Source organism: Enoplosus armatus, chromosome 5 (assembly GCF_043641665.1).
Source record: "Enoplosus armatus isolate fEnoArm2 chromosome 5, fEnoArm2.hap1, whole genome shotgun sequence".
NCBI classification, from domain to species: Eukaryota; Metazoa; Chordata; class Actinopteri; order Centrarchiformes; family Enoplosidae; genus Enoplosus; species Enoplosus armatus.
Window position 1 is genome coordinate 13,132,782 of NC_092184.1, and position 12,220 is coordinate 13,145,001.

At 39.6% G+C, this 12,220-nt stretch overlaps 1 protein-coding gene across 1 annotated transcript in view; it reads right to left on the bottom strand.

Moving 5' to 3' along the window:
- Nucleotides 1-12,220, bottom strand: part of stx1a (syntaxin 1A (brain)) — a 52,660-nt gene that overhangs the window by 183 nt on the left and 40,257 nt on the right. Inside the window, exons 7-9 of the mRNA XM_070905296.1 lie at nucleotides 3,957-4,030; nucleotides 3,725-3,859; nucleotides 1,402-1,512 (exon numbers count right to left, since the gene is read on the bottom strand). Coding sequence (XP_070761397.1) covers nucleotides 1,402-1,512; nucleotides 3,725-3,859; nucleotides 3,957-4,030 — 320 coding nt within the window. The remainder of the gene's footprint in view (nucleotides 1-1,401; nucleotides 1,513-3,724; nucleotides 3,860-3,956; nucleotides 4,031-12,220) is intronic.

The following is a 12,220-nucleotide window of genomic DNA, read 5'->3' on the forward strand; positions in this document are numbered from 1 at the left end:
AAGTGTCAGATAATGAACAGAAGAGGGAAAGAAAGGAAGAGAAAGAAAGAAAGAAAGAAAGAAAGAAAGAAAGAAAGAAAGAAAGAAAGAAAGAAACTTTGCTTTCAGTCATTGATTATAAGCGAGGAAATAATCATCATCCCTTGTAGTAAATTGGGGTCATGTGATTTATGAAATTCCTCTATTTTTGAGTGTTATTTTAGATATTAACCAGGAGGTGGCAGAGTTGTTCCATTGTGGTGCAGGTTGTTAAAAGGAAGGCCAAGTAACCCAGTGAAAAACCATCTTCATGAACTGTAGACCAGATGTTTCCAGTCGTTTTTGTCTGCTGTTCGGCCCCTCAGATGAGCTCAAGTACCCCTTCATCAACACCACTTGTGGATGTTATTTAACACTATTCATTATTTAAAAGTGGATGTTGTTACAATATTGTGAGACATGGTGATGTTTAGGCTTTGGCCTTTTTTCTGTTTTTTTTCTTCAGTAGATTTGTTCAAGTTTGTATTTGTGCTGCTGCTGCCACTTGGGGTGGCACACGAATAGTTCCAAATAGAGATACACTTATTCACTTTTAGCCAAGAATTACTTGCGATCATTGATACTGCTCTCATGTATGGTAAATAAGAAGCTGGAGCCAGAAAGCTGGTAAGCTTAGCTTAGCATAAAGACTGGAAACAGAGGGAAACTCTGCCTACCAGCACCTCTGAAGCTCACTTATTAACACATTATATCTTGTTTTATCTGTACAAAAACCGCAGTGTAAAAACATTTTGTGTTTTTACGGGGATTTATCATGGATGTATTGAGAGAGCTGGAGTTTGCATTTGGATTACTACCCATTGGCATGGCACACATTTTCAATAACAATTACTTTTCGCTCTCTAGTTTGGCTTTGCTGCTTGCTTGTTTACCAGATTTTATGAAGTCCCAGCAGCAGGTGGTGTTCAGGTGTTACAACTTACTCAGGTTCTGTGTCCTGTGCAGTCAGCCTGTTGTAGCTGGTAGTTTATAGTTTATTATGACAGTAAGTATGCTCAAGATCAGCCTCACACCAATTTGTAGATAGGTTCTTTTTTTTTGTTTTTAACCAAATCATAATTTTGTTTTTCAAATTAGCTGAACTACTCCGCAGTTTGTAGATGTACACTCTGGTAACTACAGAGGTATTCTCCTAGGTACACGTATTACTGGTTGGAAATTGCTGTTCAAACTGAATATGTCAAATACACTCACGACACACGTGCTCCACATGCAGAATACATGACAGATGAGCATGCACACACACACTGATGACAGATACAGTTGCAATATGTACATGCAATGCTTCTGCAGTTATCTATCACTTTTTAATGTGACAGCATGTTTGTGCACATGCATTGTTTTGTTGTTTATGCGACTCACCCTCCGGGCTTTACTCTGGTATTTAACCGCCTTCTTAGTGTCTGATACTGCCCTCTCCACATAGTCTACCGAGTGCTCCACATTGTACTCTATGCGGTCTATCATTTCCCCCTAGGAGAGGTTAGTAACAGAGGAGGTGTGGAAGACAAGCAGACAGGAGGAAGAGGGAGGGAGCCAGATGTGGAGGCAGGAGGAGGAGTGGATACAAATGGAGAGGAGGTGAGGGAAAGGGGAGGAATAATGGGTGAATGAGAAGGAGAGAGAAAGGGAAGCAGAAAGGAGGGAAAAAAAGAGAAATAATGAGTCAGTTTGTAGAATGTGTGCGTCTTGCATCTCACCCGTCTGCTAGTCTTTTTGAACTTTTTGCATTTTGGGATGCTCTCCTTTGCCTGCTCCACATATTCCTGAGCCTCCAGCACCCTCCGCTCAATGTTGTTCACCAGTTCACCCTGCACAAAAACAAGAGACGGAGTTTTGGTAGAGGTGGCTGAGAGCTGAGATCTGCCTGAACTCACATTCAGGACCATCTTTAACCACTTCAAGAATGTCACAGGTGTGCTTTAAGTAAGAATTCATTTTCTTTAGCTCTATTATTTATATATTGTTTACAATGATGCCTAGTTTCATACTAGCATCTTAGCATCATGGGAAAGACTGGTATATTGTGAAGGCTTTGAAAAAGATACTAATTCAATTTTTCTCTTCTTCTCTTTACTCATTTACTTATCCACGTTGTCCTTCTTTACTGACACTTTTATTTATAAAAGCAGGCTTTAACCAATTTTAAATCAGCATTCATCAACAAAGAACACCTAATACTGCACATTTAGCATTGACCCAGGGTTGTTAAAAAAATAAAGAATCATCCCTTTTGCATTAGAGCGAATATTAAGGCAAACCAGTGTGTGCAGGTCTTCATGCATGCACTGCAACAATGATTTAAGTGTAAAAAAAGAAAAAGTTAGGAATCAAATTACCTTGCTGTGTTAGAAGGGGAGTGCTGTTCTCTTTTCTCTAGAGCTTAGCGTCATTGTAGTAGTGACAGTGTTGTGTTGTGGAAAAGAAAAAAGAGGGAAGAGAGAGTGCAAAGCTGAGAAAGGCAAAATTAACAAACAGCCTCGAGTATAATCTTAAATGATGTGGCACTCGAGTTAATCAAGAAAGAGTTAGTCAATTGAGTTATTCATAATTAGAGCATTCATATGCGTGACAAGAGAAGAAAAGAGTATACACACAAACACAGACACAATACTACTGAATTATTAGACATTTAAACAATTATCACCCCCACACTAAAATTATGAGGGGAAGCCTGCTATTGCTGTCATTGTAATTCACATCACTTACATGCCACAATTTACTTTACATATTTGTCATTCAGCATATCTTCTTATTCATGTGCTCAGATTCCCTTCTGCATAATTCAGACTGAGTGTTTCTGATGAGGGAAACAGTTCATCTCTGTGGGGGTTCAGCCCACACACTCATGCAGTCACATGTACATGAAAGGCCAACAGATTCACCTGAAGCTCGACACTTTACTGAGAGGAGCAAAGGCAACTCTTACACTAAGGATAATCTACGCATGTGGCTTTGAAGAAGATATATAACAAGGGAACCACATATTGTCAGTGGAATGATCACTGCTCACTGGATGATGTAAGTTCCTCAGTACAATATACACAGAATGCATTTTCTACCACAGGGACTAAACTAATTCTGAACAATTATCAACTTACAAAGCCAAAGCCCCTGTAGAAATTAAGGTTTGTTTACAATTTGATGCGCTTACAAAACAGCAAATGAATGCAACGCTGTTTATTTGCCAACTTGAAAGTCCCAAATGTCAGATTTTCCTTCCAGCTCGTGAATGCAGCATGATAATTATGTATAAAAAATGGTCTAATGGCAGAAATCCCAAATACAGATAATCATCAAATTCCAATCAAGTGATCCTTGAGCCAACAATTATCTGTGCCCCAAATTCTGCCTAAATTTACTGAGATGTTTTGCAAACAGACACCCAGATGGAGCTGACAACACAATGTCTGTCCAACTCTGTTGGCACAGATAGGCCAATATCTATACTAGTTAGCGCTACAACTTGTATGTAAATTAAAAGGCTGCCAGGGCACCCTTTCAAACCACAGACAAATTCTGAATCTAGAAAATAGAATTGTAACTCATCTTTATATCGCCCACATTGGCAGATGGATTGCCAATTTATGAATGAATTTCGCATCTGCAGGTTCGCTTTCACATGCATTTGGCTGAGCCCCAAACCACACAGCTGTAGGTGCTGAGAGAGGGTCAATTTTTTCACCTGGCTCTCCACCAGCATGGCCATGTCCATGAACATGTCGTGAAGCTCTCTGATGCTGTTCTCCAGCTTGATAATCTCAGTGTGCCGCGTCTCGATCTCATTCATAGCCTGCTCGGTGATGTTGTCCATAATGATCTGAGATGGCATAACAGAAGGAAAGAGTTAGAGGGGAGTAGAATTACATTAAAAAACATGCTTTTGTGCGCTTTTGTGTGTTTGTTGTATCACTTACCCCCGAGGTGAAGATAGCCGGGTTGTCACTCTCCAACATGCTCTCCAGCTCCTCATTTGTTGTGTTTCTCCCAGCTGAAAGGGCAAACACACACATCCATAAACATCTGCAACAGCAATCATGTTTGTAGGTGTTAAAGAGATTTACCAAATGTGTGGCTATTGTAGTAAATTGAAAAAGAATTAAGAAGTGTAGGTGCAATGCTATTGGATTAAAAGTCCACATTAGGAAACACTAAAAAAACTCCCCTCTTCCTTCATTCTGTCTGAGGATTAATTAAAAGAGCTGTGTGCCTCTCTTTTCCACATGCTCATTTTCTCTCTATCCATCTGTCTCTACTGCATTATAAACTCGCTATTCTTCCATCTCTTTGCACAGCAGTGGATGTGACATAAAAATCCTGTGTGCCATAATTTAGGCTGAGCATCTAGTACAGGAGTCAAAAACAGATGCAGCAATACAAAACAGCTACTGCGGAGGATTTCAGTGTATATCATCACGGATCTGGATTACAAGCAGCGCCCGTAACTTTCGCTTTCAGCTGATCTGAACGTTACAGGATTGAGTGCGTGTTGGTGGATTTCTCAGGATTCAACCAGGCATCTCAAACGTTTAGTTGAATTCTACCTAAAACACAAGGCTCAGGTAGAAATTGTGTAAACGCTGCCCTGTCCCGACACTTGCAGGATTACAGCTCAAATACTACACAGTGAACTTCAACCTGGAATGATCTGCTCAGCAGTTCAGACATCTAACAATAACTTTACCCCACCTCTTTCATATTGGCCAGTCGGGCATGTTTCCCCCTTCCAGATCCAGCTGCCTGTCCAACTAATTTAAGGATAGTCAAGGGTGTGAAATGATTGACTTAAACTTCTACAGAGGCTAACATTTACTATTTTTTCTGTAGCTCTATTTGTCACAGGGATCTGTTTTGATGCTGTGACGAAATATAGCCAAAACTGTTCATGATAACCTATTTCATTCTAGCACTTGTCCTACATTACTTCTTTCATCCAGTGCACGACACGAGTGTCATTAACCTCTAAAAGGATGGAGGATCAATGTAAACGTTGCATGTTTTGTATTCTCCTTTGGACAGTTCCTATTGCTGTCTCTCCAGTTATTAAAACCTGCAAGCATTTTAAAAAGACGTGACCAGTAACATATGAAGGTGAGGCACTTCACTTTAGGATGTTAAAAAGAAGACAAGTCATGTGCAAATACTGAGTCAGAAATATCAGCCATGTCTGATAGTGTCAGAAGGGCTTGGGTCAGTGTGCACATCATATGTAGCGGTTAAGATTGAATCTCATACTTGCAGATAATCTTTTGACATTTCCTCTCTAATCGTCAGAAAAGGCAAAACAAGTGAGTAAACAGGCCTTATGATAATAATAATAATTATGTTATTATTGTTATGATTATGATGTTAGGGACATCACCTACTTATTAAGTTTACCTCTATACTCCACGGCTCCCCCCACTGATCCTGCATGCACCACAGCATATCTAACTGACTCCTCCTGCTGCTCATCCATCTTTATTTTCCCCGACAGAGTTGTCCTACTTCATAAACATTCCCCTACACCTCTTTATTGTACCTACATTAATATTTTCGTGTATGAGCCCTGATGTTGCCTGCAGAGCTGTTTCTTCTGGGTTCCATTTCTGCCCCACTGACACCGTCAATCACAGTCAGACTTTGTCAGCATCATCTCAAATCTTTCCTGTGCACATTTTAAATCCTCTCAGGGGTTAGAGTTACAGTATATACAGTAAGCACTATCTCTTCCCCATGAAGACACCCCTACAAACCATTACCTGGTGTACAGTACGTGCTGAGCAGTTAGTCTAACTTTCTCAGTTGTAATGGTATATTGACTCTGCTAATGTTATCCAGGCACACTGTTTTAATAGCCGACAAGAACAAAACAAAGATTTTAAAGAAAAGTAATCTGCAAGTTACAGCATGTCAAGGAGCAGGCGTTTGACAGGAAAAACAGAGAAATCAAATATTATAAAATCTCAGCAGTGCAACGACATAAAGTTCAACCAGTTACAACTAATGAATATAGATTTCAGTTGTCACAACACTGTCTAGCTATAAATACATTAATAAACTTGTTGTTGTAGTCTGGGACAGATATATTACTTGCATGTGAGCCAGTGGTTACCAACCTCCTTAATATGTTTATTATGACCCCACATCACAGGTTATGTGCCGTTAAAACAAAGAGTCATCTTTCCCTCTCAGGTTGTGACATTTGAAGGATTTTTATAGGCCTAAAAAGGTTAAAGTAAAGAAAAAAAGTAAAAACATAAATTTAAAAAAAGTGCTGGTGCAGGAGCTGGTGACGTCTATCTATTGAGGTAAATGAGTCAAGACCACTCAAGCTACAACTTTTCAGGGAAAGATGTGTTTAAAGAAATATAGTTTGACATTTTGGAAAATATGCTTACTTGCAGAGCACAAAGAAACAGGGCAAACAGCTAAGCTAAACCAAGCTAGCGGTAACTTCATATAGACAAATTGGTATCAATCTTCTCATCTAACTCTTGGCAAGAAAGCGAATAAGTGTGTTTCTTACAATGTGAACGATTAAAACACACCAGTCATTTTTACCCATAATATAACTAAATGGACCTACACGCAGCTCTCTCCACTTTTTCTCTCCGCTGACCTTCTAGTGTGGCAACTACAAAACCTCTATTCATGACCTAATCAGAGTGTGTGTGTGAGTATATGTGTGCATTGTGTCTATATGTGTGATGGAGACTGGTGGTTGGTGTGGGGGCCTCAGAGGCAGTGCAGGTAGGTTGATGGTGAGTGATGATGGCCAATGATTGCCTTCATGAACAGAATACTGATGAAGCTGCTCTCTCACGTTTACTGGTGCATGAACATGCGCCCATGTGTTTTTTTTTTCAGAAGGCACTTTTGTTAATTCCTCCTCTCATACACTGGGCATATCATGTCTAATCCAAACTTCATATCCATATCAAACCAATGAATTTCATTTAGTTGTGCTTAAGTGGTCCGGGCTGTTTCATTACCATGATTAAGAATCTACTCATGTTCAGCAATGACATTTTGCAGTTTGACAAATGAGAGGATGAAGACAGCACTCAAAGAGGAGTGAGAGACCACGTTCACCACATCACTGTGATCAATTCCCTATTCTCCAGGCCTCTCTGATAATAAATAATCTCTCTATCATTAAGGCTAAAATTACAACATTAAAGAGGGTCAGAGTTAGAGTTGAAGGACAGAGAGGAGAGACAATGAGTCATGGATAATTGTGAGGGAAAAAACAATGAAGGCACTCTGGTACTACCCTACCCTATTTATCTCACTTCCTACACACACACACACACACACACACACACACACACTCCTCATTGGCTTTTTTTTAAAGCCCTGACAGGCTCTGAGGGAGGCTCTTATTTGTTACCATGGAGACCCAAACCCCGAGAAGCCTAATATGAAGCCAAGAAGTCTTGCTTCCCCCGTAGCATTTATGGTCTATTAAATCATTCATACTATGTTGCTACCAGTAACAGTGTTATTTCATTTCCATTGTTATGTAACACAAATGAAGTGAGACCCCCAAGGAACAGAGTGAAAAAGGCAAACCACAAACACACGCATTTTTATGCCTCTGTTTGCTGCAATTTCACCTGCAGAGGTTCGAGAAAAGCATGTATAGCTCATCTGCACACAGGTCAATCTGTTTGTTGTACAGGAAGAATGTGTTGTGTGTACATCTCTGTCTTTTTCCCTGGCTTTGTGAGTGAGGGAGCGTCCGCGGGGAAATAAAACATAACAATCAAATGTCAAAGAGGCCCTGCGATGCCTGTGACCAGCACTCTCTCCATCCTGCTGGGCCTGCCTGTCTGCTCACGGAGGCAAATGAATGTGTTATATTCTGCATTCTCAATCAATAATAAACTAAAATGCTACAGAACTACCATTGCACTGTCCTGAAATATGAGAGTAGTGTTTCAGTCATTACTGGCAATGCAAAAATATTCAAGTTGATGTGATACGTCACAAGAACACGGAAGATATATGCCTTTATTTGATGAGATTTAGATGAGAAGATATAACCCTGATATAAAGAGACGGATAGCTTAGCTTAGCATAAAGACTGAAGGCAGGGGGAAACAGCTAGCATGGCTCTGTCATATGGTTTTAAGGGTGTTTTAATGTGCTGGACTACTTGGCTGGGAGCAGTAACTTCTTAGAGTCTCTCCTGGTTGCCCTTAAAACCACAACATAACATTTGTACACTTTGCTTTTTGTATGGATCAAACAAACAAGATATAATGTGTTAATTAGTGAGCTTTAGAGGTGCTAGTAGGCTGATTTCTTACCTTTAGATGGAGCCAGGCAAGCTGTTTCCCCCGTTTCCAATCTTTGTGCTAAGCTAAGCTAACTGTCTCCTGGCTCCATCTTCATACCGTAACTACCGTACAAACATGAAAGTGGTGTCAATCTTCTCATCTAACGTTCAGCAAAAAAGAAAATAAGTGTATTTCCAGAAATTTTGAACTATACCTTTAGCTCAGTTTCTAATTAGTAGTGTAGTTTAAAATAGTACGTACTGTTGGCTTGCCAATTTTAATCTAATTATCAGTGATTAGCGATGATTTGACTAAAACTGTGAGCAATCAAAGTTTTAATTATGGTCAGTTGATCGTATGCTAATGTTAAGAATGAACTAAAAATGAAAACAAATTGAGCACAAATAAATGCACAAAGCTGAAAACCTGGGACTTATTATACACTGCTCTTATGTGTTCACATATTCAACGTGAGAAATTGTGGAGAAGTTAACATTGTCATTTAGGACACGGTTCTTCTGGTCTGTTCTCCGTTTACTTAAAGAGCAACTCAACAGCTGCTCAAAACATTTGCAGTGATGTAGAAGTGTGCTCCAGGGTGTGCACAGGTGCAGCAGTCTTGGTGGAAGTGAAAAACACTTTCCAGCCTGGTTTGAAGTTACTTTTTAAAGACCTGCGCTCAAATGTATTTTAAAGGACAGGCCCATCAACTGCCAATTGTATCGCTTTTTTTTCTTTTCTATAGCTCAGCAGCTCATTACGGAAACATTATTTCAAAGAAATCACTGTTTATTAATGAGATATGGTAGGGATCAAAGTTATCTACACAGTTAAATAATACAGTATATTCTGCAGAAATAGAGTGCTTGATATGTCAAAGGTGCGACAGAAGTATCAGCAGCATCCTGACAACGTTTTGCTGCTGAGAGCAAGTGCAACCATTTTATTTAAACAGAGTAAATCTAAAAGAATATATATGTATAAAGGACGTTTGTCGAGGGTTGATGCAAATATATTTAGGCTTGGGGTTACTGTGGCACTGTTGGCCATGCAAATAGGGGCAAATTACATGTTTACAGTACATTACAGTGTTGCTTTCCTGATTCTTTTATCTCTGCATCCAGAGGCCGACAGGAAAGGAGACAAGCAGCAGAGGAAACATCGATACTCAGACTCACAGACCATACTAGGTTTCCCTCTGTGTGTGACACACTATTATTGATTCACACACAAACAAGCCAAATGCAAATACAGCTCTCTGGCCATTCAACCTGACAGGAATTACATTGTGTTTGATCAAAATATAGACCAAAAGGGAAAAGCTTTACTGGAGACATCCGATCTTGTTTCCTCCAAAAACTGCATTTCTTTGCCTCATAGTCATACAATAATTTTTCCGTTTGCACCGGACTCTCCCAGTGTGTCTAATCCCTTCCTTGACGACAGGTGATATCAGCTAAGGCCTCCTGTGACTCCACCAGCTGACAAAATCAAAACCAAATGGATCTGGCGGCGCTCAAGGAAAAAGTGCGTCAGGTGTGTGTGTGTGTGTTTTTATTCCATGAGGATGTGTTTGTCCTTTGATTAACCCCAGAAAGTACTGTGTGTTGTCACTGCTGTTCTTTTGACTGTACCACACTTAGTGTATACTGGGCGGTGTTCGCACATACAGACCTGCTGCATGTGTCCACTCTAAACTGACAGATGGCCAGAGGAAATTACATCTATGCCAAGCGCCCCACAACATAACTGCCCCAGCTCTCCTCTGCTATTACCACTAAATGAGTCAGTGTTCTTCTCTGCATGCATGTGTGTGTGTGCCATACTTTAATCTTTTCTCGTCTACATTACTGTAACTCATCTGATCAAGGCCTTTTATCTGTTAGCCGTTCCTTTTTAAATCCAGAGGAGATTGTGCTTTTGCGGTTGTAGCTCCTAATCTTTGGAACAGCCTTCACCATTCCTTCAGATCGGCTGAATCTGTGGTGTAATAGTAATAATAATAATAATAACTAAACATTTTTGTTTGTTTTAAGCGGCTGCTGAAAACCATTTTATAAATACTATCTGTTTGCCTTTAGGTGTCTTCATTTTAGTTGTGTGCTTTAATCTCTGTCTACGTATCATGCATATGTGTATTTGCATGTGTGTCTTTTATCCCATATGTGACGCACTTTGTAATTGTGTGTTTTAAAAAGTGCTATATAAATAAAATCATTATATTATTATTACAAGGTGACTGTTAGAGGCAGCTGGCAGAGTGCAGCCAGCCAGGACGTTGGTTGCAGAGGTCGTGTCAGTGTCTGGTCCAGGAGCCCCGGGACCTGCAGCCAATACCTGTCAAATCATATTACACGTACAGTGTGACACGAGTGAGAGGAGCTCAGATATGAGCTGCAGCTAACCTGGCATGTGCATGCATATGAGTTTAGGTGTTGGTGAAGTATGTGTTTTGGAAAGTGTGAGAGCGGTTGTTTTGGTACATTACACCAGACCAAAAAAAAAAAAAATACAGATATGGATGGAATAAACTGAAATTTCTCTGTAAACAAAATGAATAAAGGGCAGTTTTTTGTACTCATTCATCCACAAGTGCCATGGGTGGTTGGATGGCATGATGATGGTTGGGTATACTCAAAGTTTGATGTTGTGCTGTCTGTTGTTTTATGTGAGTTTGCGTGGAGGGTTTTTATCATTAGTTTTTACATATTTGTACTATGTGTTATGTATTCATCATGTTTTATGTTCAAGTCTGTGACAATACATTTGAAATGCATAAACAGCCAACAGCTTGGAGCTGAAATAAATCACTTTCACCACCTAAGTTAAATCCCCTTTTTTCATTAATAATAAATGTAACATAAAGTGTAATTAAATGTAATCTAAAGTAATGCACTGAATATATTTATTTATTTATGTATGAAGTGTTTTTATGAATCAAACAGCATGTCAACCCAGTAGAGTGAATGTTGATGGGTGACTATTTTTGACTGTTACACAAAGTAAAAACCACAAAGACGTATTATTATAAATCAAGACAATGAGTGGAAAGTGGTTGTGGTGTTTATTAGGTTGTGGATGTTTATTAGGTTTTCACCTACAAGACCTCACAAAGCAAAGATGAGTGAAGGCCCTGCTTCATCCATCATGGCACTTCTCACCACATGAATTTCACTGACTTAATTTGAACAGTTGTTGTCAATATTTTGGCAAAAAATGAAAATAAATGAAGGCGATGTCCATCATTCTGACAGGGACTAGCCTTACAAGAGTGTACAGTAAATCATACATGTATAGATGTATATCAGTACTAGCACATCTTTACTTTCCTATGAGTGTGTAGGAATACATATGTGATGGAGAATGGGGGCGCAGACTATATTTTTAGCCTAATTAACATGAAACTGATCAAATATTGGGATGGGATTAGACTACACGGTATTAGACTCATCTGACAAATCTGGGAGATCAAAAATTAAAGTGAGCATCGAGAGTGACAGTCAGTCATTTTATCCCCTGTAGTGTGACATAGTAGAAGACAACCAATGTGGCATCTGGGGCAACACATGACACACCAACAAAAACATTAGGATGTCAGAACTGTTTTCTGCCATTGTTCTCCAAGTCTGACGATGAGCTGTCTTTCCCGACACTGTTAATTCCTCTCCCAGCTCCTCCTCCATATAAAACAGGACTAAAAGTGTGCTAAGACCAAGACCAAGACCAAGTCAAGAGGTGACTGTCTAGTCTGACTTACAAGTGATTTGCTGTAAACATGAAAAGACCTTGTTTTTGGTCTGAGCTCACTCAATCTGCACAAATGTTTTCATGAATCAAGTTGTTAAAAAAACAACTTGAAAACTGGACCATAACCAAACACTAAGTGACTGAGAAGAGATGCAGATGTGTTACTGTAA